Here is a 22628-nt window from a genome sequence, read left to right on the forward strand (position 1 = left end):
AAGCAAAAACTTGTAGGACATTTGTCTGATTCTTAAATTATTATAACCAGGCAAAACTGCCCCCATGACTTATGCAAAAGATGTTGTGGCATTTTTCCCTTCTTGAAGAATAAGTACTTGGGCAAAAGATTTATTTATTTATTTATTTATTTATTTAACAATTTTTATATACCGGCATTCGTAGGACACATCATGTCGGTTCACATTTAACTGAGAAAGGAAATTACAATGAACGAGGATAGAGAGAGTCAACGATATTACAATGAACTAGGAACAAGGATAGAGAGAGTCAACGAGCAAGGATACAACTTTGTAAAACGAACTGGATGATGATTATGCATGTTAAGAGTAGGTATGCATCAGGATGTAAAGGATGCATGTACCCTTAAGAACTTAACATATGAAATTATTTACAATAATAATATTAAATGTAGGGGCAGGGAGAAGGGGAAGGGGGTAGCGAGGAGGGGAAAGGAGAGGAGGGGGTAGGGGTATAGGAGAACGTTAAGGCAATGGCACTTTCAAGGAAAGGCTGTTACTTCAAAGCCATATAAGCAAACTGACCTGCAGACATGTTGTACCTTACTTTGCCCTGGAACTTAAATCCATTCCCAATGTGTGGACTTGTCTCTACTTACTTTTCAGTAAGAAGCCTTGAAAGATGAAATAAGATTCAAATTTGATGTTTCTTCTGTTTCTTTGTTTGCTATCCAGGCCTGTGATTGCAGTGCTGTAGGGTCACTGAGTTCTCAGTGTAACCCAGACACAGGCTGCTGCTTTTGCCGTCCAAACTTCTCCGGGGACAAGTGCACCGAGTGTAGGTTGGGATTCCGGAATTACCCAGAGTGCAGTGCGTGTCGCTGCTCGGTGGCAGGGACTGACGCCCAGACCTGTGACCTGGAAATGGAGAAATGCTCATGTGCCGATCTGACAGGACGCTGCAGCTGCAAGGTATTATTATAGCATTGAAAAATTCAGGCCAAAAAATGTCATCAAGCATCTTGCTGGGATTATTATTTTTTTGTTTTACAGTTCATAGTAGTATGGGTTTTCCTCCCTTTTAGTGCATCATTTCAAATGATCGATTATGGCACTGCTAGAGGAGAGTTTTGATTCTAGATGGTTCTAATTGAAGAATGGATCACATTTAACAATGTTCATGGGGTTACTTAGTAGGGATGTGCAAATTAGTTTGTTTCAAACTCAAACCAATTGGATTTCAGCCTGTTTTGAGTTAATAATACTAATTACAACAACAACAATAATGAAAATCTGTGGATTTCCACAACAGTTTTGCATGACAAATGTGTTTGACCTTTTATGTTATTTTGCCATGGATGTCTTTAAAATCTGCAGGCTGTGCACAGAAATCATGTGAGTTTTCCACAAACTTTGCCATGACCATGCATTTAGCAACCAAAGAGCAGGGCCAATGCAAGAGTGTTTGGGGTTGTAAGCAAACCTTTGGTCATGTACCCACCTCCCCCCCCCCCCAAGCCACTATGTACCTCCAGTTCAGCGCTCCTTTCTTTGATGGTATTGGCTCTGGCACAGCAACATCTGGGCTTCCTGCTGGTGGGATTTTGCTGCTCCCAAAATTTTGGTGCTCTAGACGGATGCCTAGTTTGCCTAATAGAAGCAAGATGTTTGGAATAGGGATGTGCATTCATTTGTTTGCTTTGTTTCGATTAGTGCACATTATTTTTAATGCACATTACATCAAAATAATACTTCCTAAATGGAATTTAGTGTGCTCTAAATTGTAAATAAATGAAAAAAAATTAACGAAATGGAAAATAAAAAGGAAACAAAAAAAGATAATGTTTTGGCTGCACATCCCTACTTTACAAGTTAATTTGTAAACTCATGGATTCTATATGAATTCTTCAGAAATGTTTTCCAGTGTTTTATTTTGCAAAAGTTCCCACATCTCCCTGAGTTAGGGCAGGGCTGAGATGAATTTGGCCCAGAGGTGTGATCTGTATAATGATGGACTCCAGGCTTGGTGAATAGACTTCTGAGGGAAGCTGTCCTTAAAATGAATATCCTGTGAGCCAATAAACATACACAGGTGAACCAGTGCAGCTTTCATTATTTAACAGACTAGAGGCTGCAGTAAGAGAAATACACAGAAAGGTGTAACTGTAGACAGTTAGGAATGTAGATATACAGTAAAATCTGTTTTCAGTGATACCTACCCTAGGGCAAAAACCCTATAAATAATATGTAATCTTAAGTCTACTAGTACCGACTGAGGCCTTGTATGATGTGCATTATTAGTGAGCTCACTATAACCCTTGAGGGCATATATTTACACTAATCACTGGGCCCAGGAACAAACCTGCATAAACAAACACCATTTACCCCATGCCCTGGGGTTAGCAGCAATGTGATGTGCCCTCACTCCCTCCGAGAGCAACAGGCACTAATGAAACTGCAAAGAGTTTTTAACTGGGATGTGCAAAGGGATGTCCCCTTCTGCCCCTGCGGTAGGCCAGGGACTCAAGGGTTAATTTAGAAACAATACAAATCTTGGGTTTCACTGTAATCCACAGGCTTATTTCTGATGTAGATGAATTTAAAGTGATAGATGTCACTGGACTATAGTCTGATGACTCACTGATTAATGCAAGGGCCAGGTACAGACCTCTTCCCTTGCGGGTGTATAAAAATGGTTACTCGCGCTCCCCAAATGACTCCTCTGAATAGTGAGCTTCCCTCTGTTCTGTAGGACCTTGAACATTAGTACCTACGCTGCAGCAAACAGTGCCCTAGATCGCAGGAGCCTGGCAGCAACTCTCATCCACAACAGTGACAACACAGCACTGTGATTTCTAGTGTTACAGCTAGTTTCTTCCCAAGCCCTCCACTAATCTCCCACTGTCCAATCTAATGGCTACTTACTGTATAAATCCCTGCAGGAGGCAGCAGGCCCAAAGGGCAGAGCATTAAGCAGCACTCTTGTTATCCTACTCCCTCACTCCCTTCAGCTGAATCCAAAAACCCAGGAAGATTTGAAATCTTTGTCCTCTGTTTTCTCACTGGGCAAATCATCAGCAGCAGCATTGTTTATTTATTTTACCCTTTTCCAGACAAGTAGTACAAAGTGTGCTACAGCAGTTTAAGATTTAAATTCATAGTCTTACATGAGCCTCCCCTGTGCTCCATGGACTCTGAGTCATGTGATCTGGACAAGACAGGATGAGACAGCCATGTTGAGAAGGGCTGCAAATGTCCCCAAAGCGGCAAATTGTCAACAGTGTCCAGGGTGCACTTTTAGGATAGGCATGAAGGTATTGCATCACTGCGCAAAGAGCAAGGTAAGAGGGAACTGTATAACCTCCTGCCAGAGGCGTTTGGCACCTGGAGTGGATACTTCTTCGGCACCCCTCCCCCCCCCAATATATACAATTTTAAAATTTCCTAAACATAGATAAATATTTCAAAACTGCAAACACATCAAATAATACCCAATATTTAAAACTAATAAGGATTTTAAAAATCTCCCACTCTCCATCTCTGTCAACCTAAGATTGCTGTAGTCTGGGGGCAAGCATGAACACATACACACACATACAATATGCTCCCTCTCTCTCATACACACACATTTATGCTTGGTGAGAAACAGAGGGAGCATGTATGTGTGTGAGAGAGAGAGAGACACACACACACACACTTCCTCTGTATCTCTCTCACACACTAACACACACACATATACTTTCTCTTTACCTCTCACACACAGACATGCTTCCTTCATCTCTCTCTCACACACACACACATGCAGACAAAAGCTGAACGGGAAATCACAAGCCAGATTCTGTATGTAGTGCAACAATGGAAAAGCCGAAAATCACTATTCCTAAAAACAATACAATCAAGAAATATAAATCAATCAGAACAGTAAAACCATACTAAAAATATATACATTTCAAAAAGCTGATAAATAGAATATTCAATAATTAGAAGCTCCTGTAAAATTTTTTAAAATTTCCTAAACATCGATAAAATAATTCAAAACAGCAGACATCAGATAGCACCCAGTAATTTAAACTAATAAGGATTTTAAAAATCCCCCACCCTCCATACCAGTCAACCTGAGTGTCGTGAACTGGAAGTTCACACACAGACACAAACAAAATATGCTCCCTCTGCCTCTCACACACATACATGCTTGGTGAGAGACAGAGGGAGCTTGAGTGTGTGTGCTTGTGGGTGTGAAATAGACAGACACACACGTTCCCTCCATCTCTCTCACCCATACAAGCTTCCTCTTTATCTCTCACACAGGATTCCTGTCTCACCCATGCATGCACAGACACAGGCTTCCTCTCTCTCACCCCCACCCCCACACAGGCACCCACTCACACATGCACACCCACACACACTCACTCTTCTATACATTCACCGTCTCATACACATATAGGCAATGGCATCCTTTCATACACACACACAGGCATCCTCTCATAATTATACACATACCCCCCGACCCACACCCTCATATACACACAACCACCCTCACACACACACACACCCATATGCCCTCATATACCACACACCCTCATGTACACACACACACACCCATCCAAACATTCTCATACACCCCCACAAACACCCTCATATGCACCCACATAAACTCTCCCAAACACCCTCATACACACCCCCCACACCCATACTCCCTCATATAGCTCACCCTCATGTACACACACACACACCCATCCAAACATTCTCATACACACCCACTCTCCCAAACACCCTCATACACCCCCCACACATATCCTCATATACACCCACATCCTCATATATACATATACACACATCCACACACCCCCTCATACACTGGCACTCTCACAGAGATAGTCTCTTCCTTCTTCGGCCAGCGGCACCGCAGGTCCTCTTCTCCTGCCGCCGGTGCCCAGAGCACCGGCGGCAACACTGGGTCTGTTCTGCCGCCGGCGGCAACGCTGGGCCTGTTCTTTGCCACCACACTGGCTCCAGGAAATGCCAGTGGCACCACTGGCCTCTGCCACTGCAGCTCCCTGCTTTTCCTGGTGGAATTTCCCCCACCACATCACTGTTCGGCGTCACCGTAGGACCTTCCTGCCGGCAACAATGGCACCCTTCCCCCTGTTGCTACCTGGGGCAGACTTTCCCCCTTGCCCCCCCCCCCCCCCCCTTAACACGCCTCTGCCACCTGCCATTGCTTAATGGAAAGGAACCAAGTCATGCAGGCTTTTCTCCCATTAAGAGTTTATAGAGGACTATGACAAGTCAGGCCCGATATATTCCTCTGGCAATAATAGTCACTAAATTGAAAATGGGATACCTGTAGTTGCCCAGTGGTCTATGGCTCACATCCGTTCAGTTTGCTGAGGTACAAATCATTTTCACATACGGTGATTTTCCTGTAGATGCCATCAGTCACAGGCAATAACCTGACATTAGACATGATGACCAAGACACGGGTTCAGTTTTTTGTGCCATTTGTACTCTGCAGTAACTAAACATATGTGAAAAATATTGTTCTGTAACCCATAAATGAAGAAGATAGGGTACTTGCCTTTTTAATGTTCAGGCAATTGGCAGTCACGTGTTTTTGATGTGGCTGGGCCTGACATCCGCCGGTCAGCTTATTTGGTCAGTGTGTTACAGCACATTGCCATAGAAACCCTCTGGAAAACCATGGGACAACCACAGTTTGCAAAAGCATTAAAAGTACCAGCACTGGAAGAACTGGAAGACACAGAAGAATAGCCATGTGCAAGCAGCCCACAGACCTCATAGTTTTGGGATAATTATTCTTAGAGAGAGGCTCATGCAGAATTTGAAATCTTCAAGCCATGGCTTTGTGCTGGCAGACTAGTGATTCATTTTGATTTTTCTGATTCCCAGCCTCTGAGCCATGATTCGGAGCGCGATCCATGGATCAAATGGGGGAATTTGTAAAAGTGTCTTTTTCTTTGTTTTGTTTTTGTTTAACTACGGTTTTAGATAGTTCCTTTTTAATAATCAAAACAAAAAGTGTCAAAAGTCATTGTCAGTCACCCTGTATAGTGTATTGCCCAGGTCACACTCCCTGTGGACATACTCCCTGTCCTCCTGCAGTATGACCACTGCAGCTAGCTAGTTCTGGCAGCCTCGCTGCTTCAGACCCCATGCCTGCTGACTTCAGTGCACGCTCCTTCACCTGTCTCATTGTTGTGCTGGAGGGTGCTCTTGGGAGGCTCTTAAGAGTCTTTTTTATTATTATTTAATTAAAACAAAGTATCTTATTGAGTGAAGTAGAGATTGAGAGACCCCTTTTATAATAAATTGGTAGAACATTACGGCATATCTATAGCTATATAAAGATCTAGATAGATATATTAGCTGGCGAAACATAAATTATAATAGCAATTAAAGGCCAAGAGACCTATCTAGTCTGCCCATTTTCTTTCCTGTTGTAATACCATAGATACCACTTGATATCGCTGGCTTTCCCTTCACTTCTTCACAACTGAGATTGTTTGCAGTCAATTTCCTGATATCCTGCTATTAAGAGAAACTAAATCCCTGAAACGGCGAAGAGTACTTCTGATGCTGAACCATGACTGAGCGGCACAGATAACTTTCCGTAGATCATTTCTAAGATTCCAAGTTAGATATTCCTAGGCATCAAAATATGGTGAGCAGTGACCTCAACAGGCAGTGGAATTACTGGTGAGAACCTTTCCCAAGATGCCCAGATCAGCACTGAGAAAGCACAACTTTATCGCTCATATGAGAGCTCCCTGTTTGATTTGTAACCAGGCTGGTGCCAGATACATTGTGATGACAACCAGGCTTCTTTCTGAAGTAATGATACATTTTATTGTCATGCAGGACTGACAATAACTTTTATTATGTCCTACCTTTTGGGTGGCATTAAAAGCCCTACTTCATTTCACCCTACTTCACTTCTTCATCATTATCATTATCGTTGTTTATTTATTGCACACTTTTCCAAACAAGGAAATTTACACCAAAAGCACACAGGGCCGATATTCAGGATCATTTAGCCGATTAAGTTCCAACTTGGCTGGCTCAGTGGTTCTGTCAGTGTTCAGCCATCCTGTCCAGCCACAACTTATCCAGCTAACTATGCTTAATTTTTTTTATTGAATACGATCATTCTTATTACAATACAAAATGTCTGAAGGTGGATTTGTTCTGCACCCCCCTCAACAGTTATCTCCCCCTTCAGCATTCCTTCCCCCCCACCCCAGAACCATCCAGGCAAAGTGATAGGGTATATCTGGTCCCAATACATCTTCCTTTCCATAAGCAATTCTTAACAAATAAGAATGGACATGTTTAAAATCAAACTTCTGGCTCACAAGGTTAGAGATTGTAAGTAAGAGTCCCAGATTAGCAATAAGACTTTGTTTCCTTGTCGTGTCCACTTGCTGTAAATACTTTTCCATCACACATGAACTATCTTCTATATTATGGAGCTGTTCAATCCCAGGTGTTTCTTGGGATAACCAATTATGCAAAATACATTTTTTAACCAACAGTAGGACCTTTCTTTCCCAAAGTTTAACATATCTGGTTTTGAAGTTATATCTAGGGATGTGAATCGTGTGATCGATCATCTTAACGATCGATTTTGGCTGGGGGGGGGGGGGGGAAATCTGATCGTCATGGTTTTTTTGGTTAAAAAATTGTTTTATCGGGGGAGGGGGAGGGCAGGAAAATCGGCACACCAAAACAACCCTAAAACCCACCCCGACCCTTTAAAACAAATCCCCCACCCTCCCGAACCCCTCCAAAATGTTTTAAATTACCTGGGGTCCAGTGGGGGGGTCCTGGCGCGATCTCCCGCTCTCAGGCCACGTCTGCATTAATAGAAATGGCGCCGGTGGCACCGGTGGCGCCATTTCTATTAATGACAGGGCAAAGGTAGTGCCGGTGCCATTTTAGTTCCTGGCACCCGACGTCACGAGTGCAGGAGATCGCTCCCGGACCCCCAGGGACTTTTGGCCAGCTTGGGGGGGCCACCTGACCCCCACAAGACTTGCCAAAAGTCCAGCGGGGGTCCGGGAGCGACCTCCTGCACGCGGGCCGTATTGCCAATATTCAAAATGGCGCCGGCGCTACCTTTGCCCTCACTATGTCATACGGGCCGACGTCTCTTTTTTCCCACGCTGCGGTTTGCCTCGCGGTTAGGAGCTCTGTGAGAATTTCTCACACAATTTTCCTTATGGAAAAAATTCGTTTTTTACTTCAAAAAACATTCCCTCATAGGGGTCTCCCACTGGGATAGTGTTTTTCCATCGTTCAGTGGGTAAGTTCACTGTTCCCGGTTGATTCCCGCTCCCACCTTTTTCGGTGTCTGCAGGCCATCGATCGTTTTTGGGCCTCAACCTCTGCCATTATGGCAACAGGTTTCTGAAAATTTCCAGAGTGCCCCCAAACCATGTCGATTACTGACCCACATGATGTCTGTGTGCTGTGCCTCGGCTCATCACACAATGTGTCTAATTGCCCAAGTTGTGCCCAGATGACTCTGAAGGGTAGGCGGGCAAACCTCAACAAGATGGAGATTCTGTTCAAAATTAAGTTGACTCCATCGACGTCCACCCAATCGTCACCGGCAAGACCATCGAAAAAGCTAATCATAAAACCTCACTGGGAGCACCAGGGCAGCGGTGACCATCCATCACCGACTCCGTCTAAGGCATACACATCATCTACCTCGGTGCTGGGGAAAGACCGGCCCGAGCACCGAGGGAAACACTGACGTGACTCGACTCCCAGTGCCAGCGCCGACCCCGCATCGGGTTTGATGGCTATCGAACCGCTTGTGAAGAAGACACGGGTAGAGGAGCCTCTAACACCCTCTCCACCCGAAAAACCAAGGCGGTCCCCACCGATATTGGTGCCGGGTACTGAGCCCCCACAAGTCCCTGTGGAGGTGCCAGTAGCGCCTAGCCTGCCACCCCCTGTAGCTGCGATATCTACAACAGCTTTCAGGGAGGAACTGGATGGTTTCATTCACCAGGCAGTGCTCGATGTTTTCCGACACCTACAGCCATTGATGCCGGCTCCCATACCGGCACCAACACCGGAGCCATCTATATTTGCACTGTTGCAAATCAGGCTGGATACACTCATCAGTGCCCTTCCAACACAACCCAGGCCACTGATGCCAAAGCAACCTGCAAAGCCTCTGAAATCCCCAATTCCCATTCCAGGGTCCTCAGATGATGAAGGTATGGATTCCAGTCCTCTGTCACCGATGCCTGGTCCATCAGGGCTGTCAGGATCAAGAGGCCCTCGTTTCCCATCGATGCCTACGGTGCCGCCGAAACCCGCATCGGTGCCACCTCATCTTCCATCGAGGCCATCAAAGGATCCATCGGTGCCAACCCGTCCTACCGTACCAATCTTCTTCCTTCCTTTAGGATCTCAACAAAAGATCTTTTCTGACACATGGGAAGATGTTGACACCGACACATCCATGGAGGATATCTTATCAGAACCATCTCCTCTAGAAGAAAGGAGAAAATCTCCTCCAGAGGATCTCTCCTTTGCCAGTTTTATTAGGGAGATGTCAGAGACAATTCCCTTTGAACTTATTACAGAAGAGGATACACACCACAAAACATTAGAGGTTATTCAATTTGTGGATGCACCAAAAGAAGTGATGGCTATACCAGTACATGAAGTGCTAGTAGATCTGCAACATCGTCTCTGGGAACATCCTTGTGCTGTTCAGCCTGTGAATAAGAGGACCGATGCGACTTATCTTGTCCAACATATTCCTGGTTTCCAAAAATCACAACTGCCCCATCAGTCGGTAGTAGTTGTCTGCACAAAAGAAGGCCAGAATACTGCAACCACACTCTTCAACCCTCCTGGCAAGGACCCCAAATTCCTTGATATCTTAGGACGCAAGATGTTTCAAGGTTCTATGCTAGTGTCACACATAGCTGCATACCAACTTTACATGACACAGTATCAAAGAAATCTCTGGAAGCAGGTTCAGGGAATAGCCGACTCTCTTCCCCAACAGCAACAAGATAGTCTCAACGCCATACTACATAAAGGCCTTGAGGCTGGCAAATATGAGGTTCGTGCTGTGTACGACTCCTTTGAAACAGTTTATCACATGTCAGTGACAGGAATCAGTGTCAGGAGGTGGGCCTGGCTAAAAGCCTCTGACTTGAGACCCGAAGTCCAAGATTTTCCATGTACTGGTGAAAACTTATTCGGTGACAAGATACAAGATGCAGTGGCTCAATTAAAAGACCATAATGAGACCCTGCGACAATTAATCTCAGTGACTGCTGAGGCCCCTTCTTCTGCATAAAGATCTACTAGCAGGGACCCTAGGAAACAATTTTATCGCCCATGCAGATACTACCCACCTGCATCTCGCATGAGGCCAACTAGCCTGTCTCAGAAAACACATCCTCAACAGCCCAAGACATCCAGGCCTCTGCCACCACCGCAAACAGGCCAGGCCTCTGGATTTTGAGGAATATCCAGAGAACAGCAGTCCCTCCATAAATCCAAAACCAGATTTGCCAGTAGGAGGTCGAATTTGCCACTTCATGACCAACTGGCTCAACATAACCACAGATCAATGGGTTATATCCTTCATAACCCAGGGATACCATCTAAACTTCCTCATGGTTCCCCCAGATTTATCACCAAATCACAAAGGTCTTCTAGAGTCAGAATTGTTCACCCTTCTGGGCACCAGGGCCACGGAACCTGTTCCCCGAGCACAGCAGGGCAGAGGGTTCTACTCCTGCTATTTTCTCATTCCAAAGAAATCGGGCGGCCTCAACGAATTTCTACGAAAAAAAAATTTAGAATGGTGTCCTCAGGCACCATGCTTCCCCTTCTGCAAAAAAGAGATTGGCTCTGTTCTCTGGATCTTCAAGACGCTTACGCTCACATTCCAATATTCCTACCTCACCGCAAGTACCTGCGTTTCCTCGTGGGACATCAACACTTTCAGTATCGGGTCCTGCCTTTTGGACTTGCCTCAGCACCCCATGTATTTACAAAGTGCCTAATAGTGGCTGCGGCCCATCTATGCAAGAAAAGCATACATGTCTTTCCAAGTCCGAGACATGAGATGCAATGTTCTGAATATACTTTGTCAAATCAGCCAGCAGCATGAATATTTCATTGAATTTATTATAATTTTTTTCAAATTTAACATTGAGAGCCACTACAACCATTGCTGTGACATCTGCGTCCTTCAGGTGCATTGCTGACAGCAAAGGCCCACTCCGTGGGGCTGCCATCTTTGAACTCACTGCCTTATTCTTTTCTTTGACTCTCCACTGTCATGCCCTAAAGCTCCCAGAACACTTTCACTGCTTCTGATGTACAAAAATGCTAATTTAATATTATGTGATCAGGGGCCAGAAAATTAAATTTTTAATGGAGATGGTAGGAGAGGAACCATAGCTACATAGGCACACGTCCTATTCCTCCATCACATCACATGGTGCCCACCCAGCTAACTATAAGACAGCCAAGTACATTCAGCACTACAGCTACACCTCTGAATATCTCAGCCAGGTTAGTTGGATAAGTTAAATATGGATTGTTCACATCACATATGTCAATGACTCTACATGCCTGCAAATGCTTATTTAAAAAATTCATACAGCTTTATACATTCTGAAAACTTGGTGAAATTTACATAAGCACTTAAGAACATAGGAAATACAATAATAATAATGTGCTTATGTAGATCTCATCAAGTGTTATATCAAGCTGTATGAATTTATGCATGGATACCCCTTATTTATTGACTTTGGAACACATAAGTAGAACATTTTTTTTCTTTTTGTGTTTTGATTGTTGTATTGTATATTTGTTTTCTTTCCATATATAGTGATGGATTTCTGTTGCCTGAGTATAAATTCTATAAATAAAAAAGTAAAAAAATTAGGAAGTCAGCATCCAGTCTCCAACAGTGGCCAATCTAGATCACAAGTACTTGGCAGGATCCTAAAGAATAGATCCAATCCTTCTTGCTCATAACCAGGGATAAGAAGAGGCTTTCCCAAGTCTACATGGCTAATAATGGTTTATGGACTTTTTTTTTCCAGGAACTTGTCTAAACCTTTGATAAACCCAGATAATCTAACTGCTTTCATCACATCCTCTGGTAACAATTTCCACGGTTTGTGTGCCGAGTGAAAAAATATTTTCTCCAATTTTTTTTTCAATGTGCTACCTATTAGCTTCATGGAGTGTCCCCTAGTATTATTGGAAAAGATAAATAATCATTCCCTATTTACCCATTACGCACAATTTTATAGACCTCTTATCATATCAAAATATATAAGAACCTAATCTTGAACAATGCCGAAATATATAGCAGTATATATCAGAATTCCAAGGCATCCTCTCACAAATACATTTCAACGGACAAGCATCTGTATAGCTCAGTTGCAACGGATTCCCCAAATCCAACGATGACCAAAAACTATAAACAAAATAACACAAATATTCAAACAGCTTAATCCAAAAGTCATTTAAATGCATACAAAATGATGATATAAGCACATTATACTTATGGTTTAAATGCGGCATATACCAAGATGTATTCCTTACAAGCTGAAAATCATGAATCTGGCGTCAAAGGTTCAACGTAATGTGACATGTAATGAGAGTAAACGTGATTTAAATAGAGATTGTTCAAGATTAGGTATTTATATATTTTTATTGTATGAGAGGTTATAAAATTTCATAGGATTTAATGACAGTTATGTACTTATATATTATATTTTGTATCAATCAAAGGTAAGGTTACATCTTTAAAAGCTCCCCCTGAGGAAGTCCTCTGTTTGTAGAGTGAAACGAATAATTCTTTGTTGGGAATATAAAACAGGATTAGAAAAAATCATGGATTTGGGATGACTTAAAACATTTTTTCTTTGACCTTTTGAATTTGATAAAATACCTGAGAAGAAGTTGATAAAAATCTATGAAGTTGTAAAAGAAGAAGATTTACAACTTTTTCATTGATTGAGGTTAATACTATATATCACTGTGAACTTAGCGGTAGATTTTTAAACATACACGCGCGCACATGAATGCACAATTTTATAACATGTGCTCGCCAGCATGTGCATGTTATAAAATCCGGGGCGGCGAGTGCAAGGGGGGGTGAAATACTGCAATTTTCGTACGGCGACATATCACGACCTTCCCCAGTTCACTCCCCCTTCCCTCCCCTCCCCCTATCCTTATCCTATCTACCCATTTTTTTAATTTTATTTGTTGCTCCTTCAAAGGAGCAGTAGCAAGCAGCGGCAAATGGCCGCTGTACCGGCGCCTCAAGCCTCGCCCCTCCCCTCCCCACCCCTTTTCTTTGGTCTGGCTCTTGTGCCCGTAACGAGGGTTACGCACGCGGCCGGGCCCCTTCTAAAATGCGTGCCACTCGCAAGGCCCGGCTACACGCATAACCCCCATATTTTACGTGTGCAGACAATTTAAAATTTGCCTGTTAGTTTTTTATTGTAAGTAGTATGGTATAGAATGGAAAGATGTGAATGTGACTAATTTGAATAAGTGTTTGTGATTGTTTTTATTACATCTTTTATGGGCTGGGAGATTAATCTAGCGATGTCTGTAGTTCATGTTTGTATGCCATGTAATTTGTAAATTGTGTTTTTGCAATTTTGTAGAAAACATTTAAATTGATTAAAAAAGGTTTCTTGTTAATTATAAACATTCTCTCTATTGTAATTTTCTAGGTTTTTTGAGTCATATAGATACTTATTGGCTCCTTCCAACAGGTGTCGCCATTCTTTTAAGGCTAGCTTGACCACTAGTAACTCATAATCTCCAATGGTATAATTTTTCTCTGCTGCACAGAATTTCTTTGAAAAGTAGGAGCTGGTCACAAGAGTACCATTATGGTTATGCTAAAGGAGGACAGCGCCTACCCCAAGAGTATCCCAAGAGTACATCCAGGATGAATGGCTTAGACAGATCTGCGTGGTGTAGTATTGCACTGGAGGTGGACCCTTGGCCTGGTGCAGGATTGGTACAGCCCTCTGGTCAGACCCAGAGAGCGCCTGCCACCAGGAGGCGGAGCACACGAGGAGACAGAGGCTAGATGGAGCTTCGCCAATAACAGTCCAGGGTTTCTAAAGGTTGGGCCCTTGGATACCTGGACCACCTGGACTTAGGTGGGCCTCAGAGGGTCTCCCGGAGAGGTAGCGGAGAGGTGTGCCCACTATGAGTAAGGGTGCACGGCTGATGCAGAGAGAATGAACAAGACCTGAACTGGAGACTCCGGAGACCTCAGGGAGGTAACAGTTCAGGAAGGTTCTCTGGGCAGAACAGGCAGCGCCTGTGGGTCTGGTCAGAAGAAAGCCGCGGGCAGACTCCAAGCAGGTCGGTCTGGTGGTCACAGAAGGCAAGAAGAAAGTTTTCGAGTGAAGCGCAATGGTCAAAGCCAGGGTATCCATCCAGAAGTGGTCAGCCAAAGCAAGGGTCAAATCCAAGGTCAGTCCGAGCGTAGTCGAGGCAAGCGAAGTTCAGTTCCAGGCAGCGGTCAACGTGGTCAGGCAGGCAGAGGTCGGTTCCAGGCAGCGGTCAACGTGGTCAGAAGGCAGGCAAAGGTCAGGTCCAGGCAGCAGTCAGTCGTAGTCAGGCAAGCAGAGGTCAGTACCAAAAATCAGTCTGAAGGGTACTACTAGGGAACGTGGAGCAGGACCAAGACAGATGCTGGAAGACATGGAGGACAACGGGAACACTGGGACATGGAAACGCTGGAACAAGGAGACGCTGGAACACAGGATCAGGCACAGGAGCAAGGAACAGGCAAACTAGAAACACCGAGGTTTCGACCCAATTGCCAAGGCAAGGTTCTGGGGACAGAGTCTTGCCTTATATACTAGGGCTGTGCGATGTCATTGGAATGTGTCCGAGCCAAGTTTTCCGCGCTTGGCCCTTTAAAAGTAGAAATATCAGCTGTGCGCGTGCCTAGGGGCGGGCCCGAGGAGTTGGAGGACGTGGAGCCCTACGGGAGCTCCGCTGAGAGGCCTGTGGCGTGGAAGAGACCGAGGACGCCTGGGGAGAGCGTCGAGGATGTTGGGAGCTGGCGGCTGCAGCAAGGCCGAAACTGGTGGAGGGAAATGCAAGGTGAGCAGGCCCGACCGCGGTACCAACGCGGCCAGGACGCGCAACAGTACCCCCCTTCTAGGCCTCCTCTTTACTGGTCTGGGTTTTTCTGGGTGTAGATGACGAAACTCCTGAAGAAGATTCTTGTTGAGAATGTGGTGAGAGGGCTCCCATGAATTCTCTTCTGGGCCGAAGCCCTCCCATGAAAGGAGATATTCCCAGTGGCCTCTACGACGTCGGACGTACAGGATTTCTCTAACCTGAAGGGTGTCTTTGGGTTCCGCTGAATGTTGTGTCAGTGGAGGAGGCCTTCGGAAAGACCAAGACAAAGTCAAGGGTTTGAGTAGCGACACGTGGAACGTGTTATGAATTCCCATGGAAGCTGGTAGTTTCAGCTGGTAAGTGACCGCTTCTACCCCTCATAGGATAGGGAATGTACCTACGAATTTGGGGGCTAGCCATTGGAAAAGCAACCGTAGCCGGATGTGCTTAGTGCTAAGCCAGACGTTTTGTCCAGGTAGGAATATGGGCGCAGCCTGATGATGGGTGTCAGTGACGCGCTTGGCCCCATCAGCTGCTTGTCAGAGTCGCTCCCTTACTTGATCCCAGAGCCGGCGGCCCGGCAAATGCTATGTGCTGTGGACTGGGCTGCAGGTGAGGGCACACTGAGTGGAACTGGGAGTGGTAAGCGAGGTTGACATCCAAAAACTATGGTGAAAGGAGAAACTTCTGGGGCAGAGGCGATATGGGTGTTATGGGATAGTTCAGGATATTAATTTCAAAATCTGCCCTCTATACCAAAATGTATTCCAGAGACTATGAAAAGTATCACAACGTAATCAGATTAGTCTACTGGTGTATTTTTCAAATTCTTTCTTCTCACATATAGCCACACTTGTTTTTTCCAAATATATATTTTTATATATTTTTTAATGTTTTTGTAGGACCCACACTTAGAGTTTGTATATCAATCAAACACCCAAATTAGTACTAGGTCACCTTACTTTATTATCAATATCATCAATTTTATCTAAAAATGTCTCTCAAACTTGCTGACAAATTCCAATCTCAGTGATCATATATCAATCATAAATTGGTCAATACTCATCTCTGTAAAGTTAGCATTAGTCCGAACCAATTGCCATGGCGAGGTTCTGGGGACAAAGTCTCGCCTTATATACTAGGGCTGGTGATGTCATCGGAATGCATCCGAGCCGGGTTTCCTGCGCTTGGCCCTTTAAAAGTAGAGATTAGGGATGTGAATCGTTTTTCAACGATTAAAATTATCGTCCGATAATTTTAATATTGTCTTAAATCGTTATAGAACACAATACAATAGAAATTCTAACGATTTATCGTTAAAAATCGTTAAATCGTGTTAGTGCGCACTAACGGGAGTTAGTGCGCACTAACAGAAAATGATACAAATTGACACTTTCCAGGTCAGTAAAGGTCAGTTAGGAATGAATATGTATTCCTATTGGCTGGCTGCCCTCTTATCTATTGATGTTACCAAGGTTCCCACTGAGGTGATGGTTGGGGGATGGGAAATGGAAATGGAAACTCAGGAACACTAACAGAAAATGATACAAATTATTGACACTTTCCAGGTCAGTAAAGGTCAGTTAGGAATGAATATGTATTCCTATTGGCTGGCTGCCCTCTTATCTATTGATGTTACCAAGGTTCCAACTGAGGGTGATGGTTGGGGGGATGGGAAATGGAAACTGTTGGTAGTTGACAAAAAAAGTAATGTGATCAGTCAATATGACTAGAACTTGTGCCCTATTCCTGATACCAGGGGTGTTGTGATCTTCCTGCACTCAGTGCCCTATCCCTGATACCAGGGGTGTTGTGATCTTCCTGCACACAGTGTCCTAACCCTGACACCAGGGGTGTTGTGATCTTCCTGCACACAGTGCCCTATCCCTATTAATACCAGGAGTGTTGTGATCTTCCTGCACACAGTGCCCTAACCCTGATACCAGGGGTGTTGTGATCTTCCTGCACATAGTGCCCTATCCCTATTAATACCAGGAGTGTTGTGATCTTCCTGCACATAGTGCCCTATCCCTAATACCAGGGGTGTTGTGATCTTCCTGCACACAGTGCCCTATTCCTGATACCGGGAGTGTTGTGATCTTCCTGCACGCAGTGCCCTATCCCTGATACCGGGATGTGTGCAAGAAGATCACAACACCCCCGGTAACCGGGATAGGGCACTGCATGCAGGAAGATCACAACACCCCTGGTATTAGGGATAGGGCACTGCGTGCAGGAAGATCACAACACTCCTGGTATTAATAGGGATAGGGCACTGCATGCAGGAAGATCACAACACCCCTGGTATCAGGGATAGGGCACTGTGTGCAGGAAGATCACAACACCCCGGAGGAGTGAGGGTCAGGCAGCTCCCCCCTGTCTGTGAAGCCAGCCTCTCACTAGTAATGCAGGGAGGGAGCTGTCTCCGCCTTCACCATCCTCCCAACCCCCACTCACCCACACACCATTCACTGGCTGGGACATGGGGGAGGGGAGGAGTGAGTGTCAGGCAGCTCCCCCCTGTCTGTGAAGCCAGCCTCTCACTAGTAATGCAGGGAAGGAGCTGTTTCAGCCTCACCATCCTCCCCCCCCCCCTCACCCACACACCATTCACTGGCTGGGACATGGGGGAGGGGAGGAGTGAGTGTCAGGCAGCTCCCCCCTGTCTGTGAAGCCAGCCTCTCACTAGTAATGCAGGGAAGGAGCTGTTTCAGCCTCACCATCCTCCCCCCCCCCCCCTCACCCACACAGCATTCACTGGCTGGGACATGGGAGAGGGGAGGAGTGAGGGTCAGGAAGCTCCCCCCTGTCTGTGAAGCCAGCCTCTCACTAGTAATGCAGGCGGGATAGGGCAATGCATGCAGGAAGATCACAACACCCCTGGTGTCAGGGTTAGGGCACTGTGTGCAGGAAGATCACAACACTCCTGGTATTAATAGGGATAGGGCACTGTGAGCAGGAAGATCACAACACCCCTGGTATCAGGGTTAGGGCACTGTGTGCAGGAAGATCACAACACTCCTGGTATTAATAGGGATAGGGCACTGTGTACAGGAAGATCACAACACCCCTGGTGTCAGGGTTAGGGCACTGTGTGCAGGAAGATCACAACACCCCTGGTATCAGGGTTAGGGCAAAAGTTCTAGTCACATTGACTGATCACATTACTTTTTTTGTCAAGCTACCAACTGTTTCCATTTCCCATCCCCCATATATTGTCAGTGGGAACCTTGGTAACATGAATAAATAAGAGGGCAGCCAATAGGAATACATATTCATTCCTAAACTGACCTTAACTGACCTGAAAAGTGTCAAATTGTATCATTTTCTGTTAGTGCGCACTAACTCCCGGTTAGTGCGCACTAATCGGAAAAAACGATTTTTTAACTAAACAATCGTGCCAAACACGATTTTCTTCTCCTGCCAGACGATTTCAATCGTTAAGACGATAGGGCACACGATTCACATCCCTAGTAGAGATGTCGGCTGGGCACACCTAGGGGCGTGGCTGAGGAGATGGAGAACACAGAGCCCCTACGGGAGCTCCGCTGAGAGGCCTGTGGCGTGGGAGAGCGTCTAGGGCGTCGGGAGCTGGCGGCTGTGGCAAGGCCGTAACTGGTGGAGGGCAGCGCAAGGTGAGCAGGTCCAACCGCGGCACCAATGCGGCCAGGATGCGCAACATGTAGGCATGGATCAAGGGTGAACTCTTCTTTGAGACTCTCAAAGGTTTGGATAACATCCATAGTCCAGTTCTTGGTGTCCAAGCCCTTTTTAGTTAGGGCTGTGAGTGGAGCCACCAGGATGCATATAGTAATTTGCAAACCCCAGGAAGCACTGCAGCACCTTAAGACCCATGAGCTGGGGCCACTCCAGTATGGCTTTTAATTTATTTGGATCCATATGCAGGCCTTGGAGAGAGATTATATATTATATACTTCTCTAACTTGGTTTAATGGTGGTGTTCACAGAATTTCTGGAGAACCTGCTTCACATGATCACAGTGCTCCAACAATGACTTTGAGAAGACTAGAATATCATCCAGGAAAACCACCACATAGAAGTAGTGAAGGTCCTGGAGGTTCTCATCATAAATTGGAAGACTGCGGGGCATTGCACAACCCAAAGGGCATCACTAGGTATTAATAATGTCCAATGTCCATCATGGGTGTTAAAATCATTCTTCCACTCGTCACCCTCTCAAATTCTGATCAGGCTGAATGCCCCCCCCCCCCACCCCCCGCATGGTCCACCTTGATAAATATTTCCATACCCCAAAGGTAGTCTATGGCTTGGAGATCAAGGGAAGAGGATATGATTCTTCTTGGTAATAGAGTTAAGACTACGATAATCAATGCAGGGATGTAATGACCTGTCCTTCTCTATGAAAAAGAATCCAGCCCCTGCAGGTGAGGAAGAGGGGCGAATGAAGCTTTAGTCCAGTTTCTCTTTAACATATTTGCTCATAGCCTCTGTTTCAGGAGCAGAAAATGGGTAAACTCTGCCTCTGGATGGAACCTTGCCGGGGACCAAGTTTATTGCACAATTGTAAGAATGATGAGGCAGCAGGACCTCAGCCTGCTGTTTGCTGAAAACATCTGCAAGTTTGATATATTGTGATGGCAGACCCGGAAGCTCTGATCCACAGGCACCACAAGGGAAAATTTGGAAAGGCATTGCTTATGACAGCTAGGACTCCATCTGGTGATTTGTAATGTTGTCCAGTCAATGTGGGGCTGATATAGCATAAACCTCAGCAGACCCAAGATAGCTGTGTTGACTGCCTTGGGCAACACCTAGAGGCTAATCTTCTCTCCATGCAGGATCCCTGTTTGCATGGTCAGTTCTACTGTGGCTCTTGTGAAATGTCCAGGTAAATGTTCTCCATAAAAAAGGAGACTGAGAGCAGGGTGTACAAGGAAGAAACCATCGGTATTCAGTAGTGTTGGACCAGAGCCTTATGGCTAAATCTGTCCCCAGCATCAATATGCAGAAAGGCAAGAGCATCGGCAAGAGCATCGGCAAGAATGTCCCCAAGGGCTAGACGCGTCACCTAGATAGGATTTTAGACAGTGCTGGGGAGGAGCCGGCTGTCGTGGTACACGTGGGCACCAACGACATAGGAAAATGTGGGAGGGAGGTTCTGGAAGCCAAATTTAGGCTCTTAGGTAGAAAGATTAAATCCAGAACCTCCAGGGTAGCATTCTCTGAAATGCTCCCTGTTCCACGCGCAGGTCACCAGAGGGCAGGCAGAGCTCCGGAGTCTCAATGCGTGGATGAGACGATGGTGCAAGGAAGAGGGATTCAGTTTTGTTAGGAACTGGGGAACCTTTTGGGGAAGGGGGAGTCTCTTCCGAAGGGATGGGCTCCACCTTAACCAGGGTGGAACCAGACTGCTGGCGCTAACCTTTAAAAAGGAGATAGAGCAGCTTTTAAACTAGAACAAAGGGGAAAGCCGACAGTCGCTCAGCAGCGCATGTTCGGAGAGATGTATCTTTAAAGGATACTAATGATGCATTAGAATTAGGGCATCCCGACAGTGAGGTTCCAATAATTAGAAAAGTAGTCCAAGTGCCTGTAACTAAAAACTCACCTGAGCTAAAAAATTCTAACTTATCCCTATCAATTAAAAGCAGAATAAAAAATACAAACAAAAAACAAACTTTGAAATGTTTGTATGCTAATGCCAGAAGTCTAAGAAAGTAAGATGGGAGAATTAGAATGTATAGCAGTAAATGATGACATAGACTTAATTGGCATCTCAGAGACATGGTGGAAAGAGGATAACCAATGGGACAGTGCTATACCGGGGTACAAATTATATCGCAATGACAGAGAGGAGCAGTCGGGAGGAGGTGTGGCGCTTTATGTCCGGGATGGCATAGAGTCCACCAGGATAAACATCCTGCATGAGACTAAATACAAAATTGAATCTTTATGGGTAGAAATCCCTTGTGTATCAGGGAAGACTACAGTGATAGGGGTATACTACCGTCCACCTGGTCAAGATGGTGAGATGGACAGTGAAATGCTAAGAGAAATTAGGGAAGCTAACCAAATTGGTAGTGCAGTAATAATGGGAGACTTCAATTACCCCAATATAGACTGGGTAAATGTATCATCGGGTCACGCTAGAGAGATAACGTTCCTGGATGGAATAAATGATAGCTTTATGGAACAATTGGTTCAGGAACCGACGAGAAAGGGGAGCAATTTTAGATCTAATTCTCAGTGGAGCACAGGACTTGGTGAGAGAGGTAACGGTGGTGGGGCCGCTTGGCAATAGTGATCATAATATGATCAAATTTGATTTAATGACTGGAAAAGGAACAGTGTGCAAATCCAAGGCTCTCGTGCTAAACTTTCAAAAGGGAAACTTTGATAAAATGAGAAAAATTGTTAGAAAAAAACTGAAAGGAGCAGCTACAAAAGTAAAAAATGTCCAAGAGGCGTGGTCATTGTTAAAAAATACCATTCTAGAAGCACAGTCCAGATGTATTCCACACATTAAGAAAGGTGGAAAAGAAGGCAAAACGATTACCGGCATGGTTAAAAGGGGAGGTGAAAGAAGCTATTTTAGCCAAAAGATCTTCATTCAAAAAATTGGAAGAAGGATCCAACAGAAGAAAATAGGATAAAGCATAAACATTGGCAAGTTAAATGTAAGACATTGATAAGACAGGCTAAGAGAGAATTTGAAAAGAAGTTGGCTGTAGAGGCAAAAACTCACAGTAAAAACTTTTTTAAATATATCCGAAGCAGAAAGCCTGTGAGGGAGTCAGTTGGACCGTTAGATGATCGAGGGGTTAAAGGGGCACTTAGAGAAGATAAGGCCATCGTGGAAAGATTAAATGATTTCTTTGCTTCGGTGTTTACTGAAGAGGATGTTGGGGAGGTACCCGTAATGGAGAAGGTTTTCATGGGTAATGATTCAGATGGACTGGATGGTATAGTTAAGACAGCCTCAACACCAGGCGTCGCGTGTGGAAAGCCAGATAACATCAAGGGGCACCCTGCAGCGCTTCTCACCCCACAGTCATGGGAGGGGAAGTGAAGGAAACAGCTTGATCTTCACCTGGAAACTGGAAAGAAGCAGCGATGTAAGTGCTGCCATCATTAGACCCGCCCCCCCCATGACGTCACTAACATCAGACAGTTAAGACAGCCTCAACACCAGGCGTCGCGTGTGGAAAGCCAGATAACATCAAGGGGCACCCTGCAGCGCTTCTCACCCCACAGTCATGGGAGGGGAAGTGAAGGAAACAGCTTGATCTTCACCTGGAACTGGAAAGAAGCAGCGATGTAAGTGCTGCCATCATTAGACCCGCCCCCCCATGACGTCACTAACATCAGACAGTTAAGACAGCCTCAACACCAGGCGTCGCGTGTGGAAAGCCAGATAACATCAAGGGGCACCCTGCAGCGCTTCTCACCCCACAGTCATGGGAGGGGAAGTGAAGGAAACA

General features: G+C 45.2%; 1 protein-coding gene across 1 annotated transcript in view; it reads left to right on the forward strand.

Moving 5' to 3' along the window:
* LAMA2 (laminin subunit alpha 2) overlaps positions 1-22628 on the forward strand; it is a 1492466-nt gene that overhangs the window by 982732 nt on the left and 487106 nt on the right. Inside the window, 1 exon segment of the mRNA XM_029596813.1 lies at positions 715-951. Within this exon segment, the coding sequence (XP_029452673.1) occupies positions 715-951 (237 nt within the window).

Source organism: Rhinatrema bivittatum, chromosome 3 (assembly GCF_901001135.1).
Source record: "Rhinatrema bivittatum chromosome 3, aRhiBiv1.1, whole genome shotgun sequence".
In the NCBI taxonomy this organism is placed as follows: domain Eukaryota; kingdom Metazoa; phylum Chordata; class Amphibia; order Gymnophiona; family Rhinatrematidae; genus Rhinatrema; species Rhinatrema bivittatum.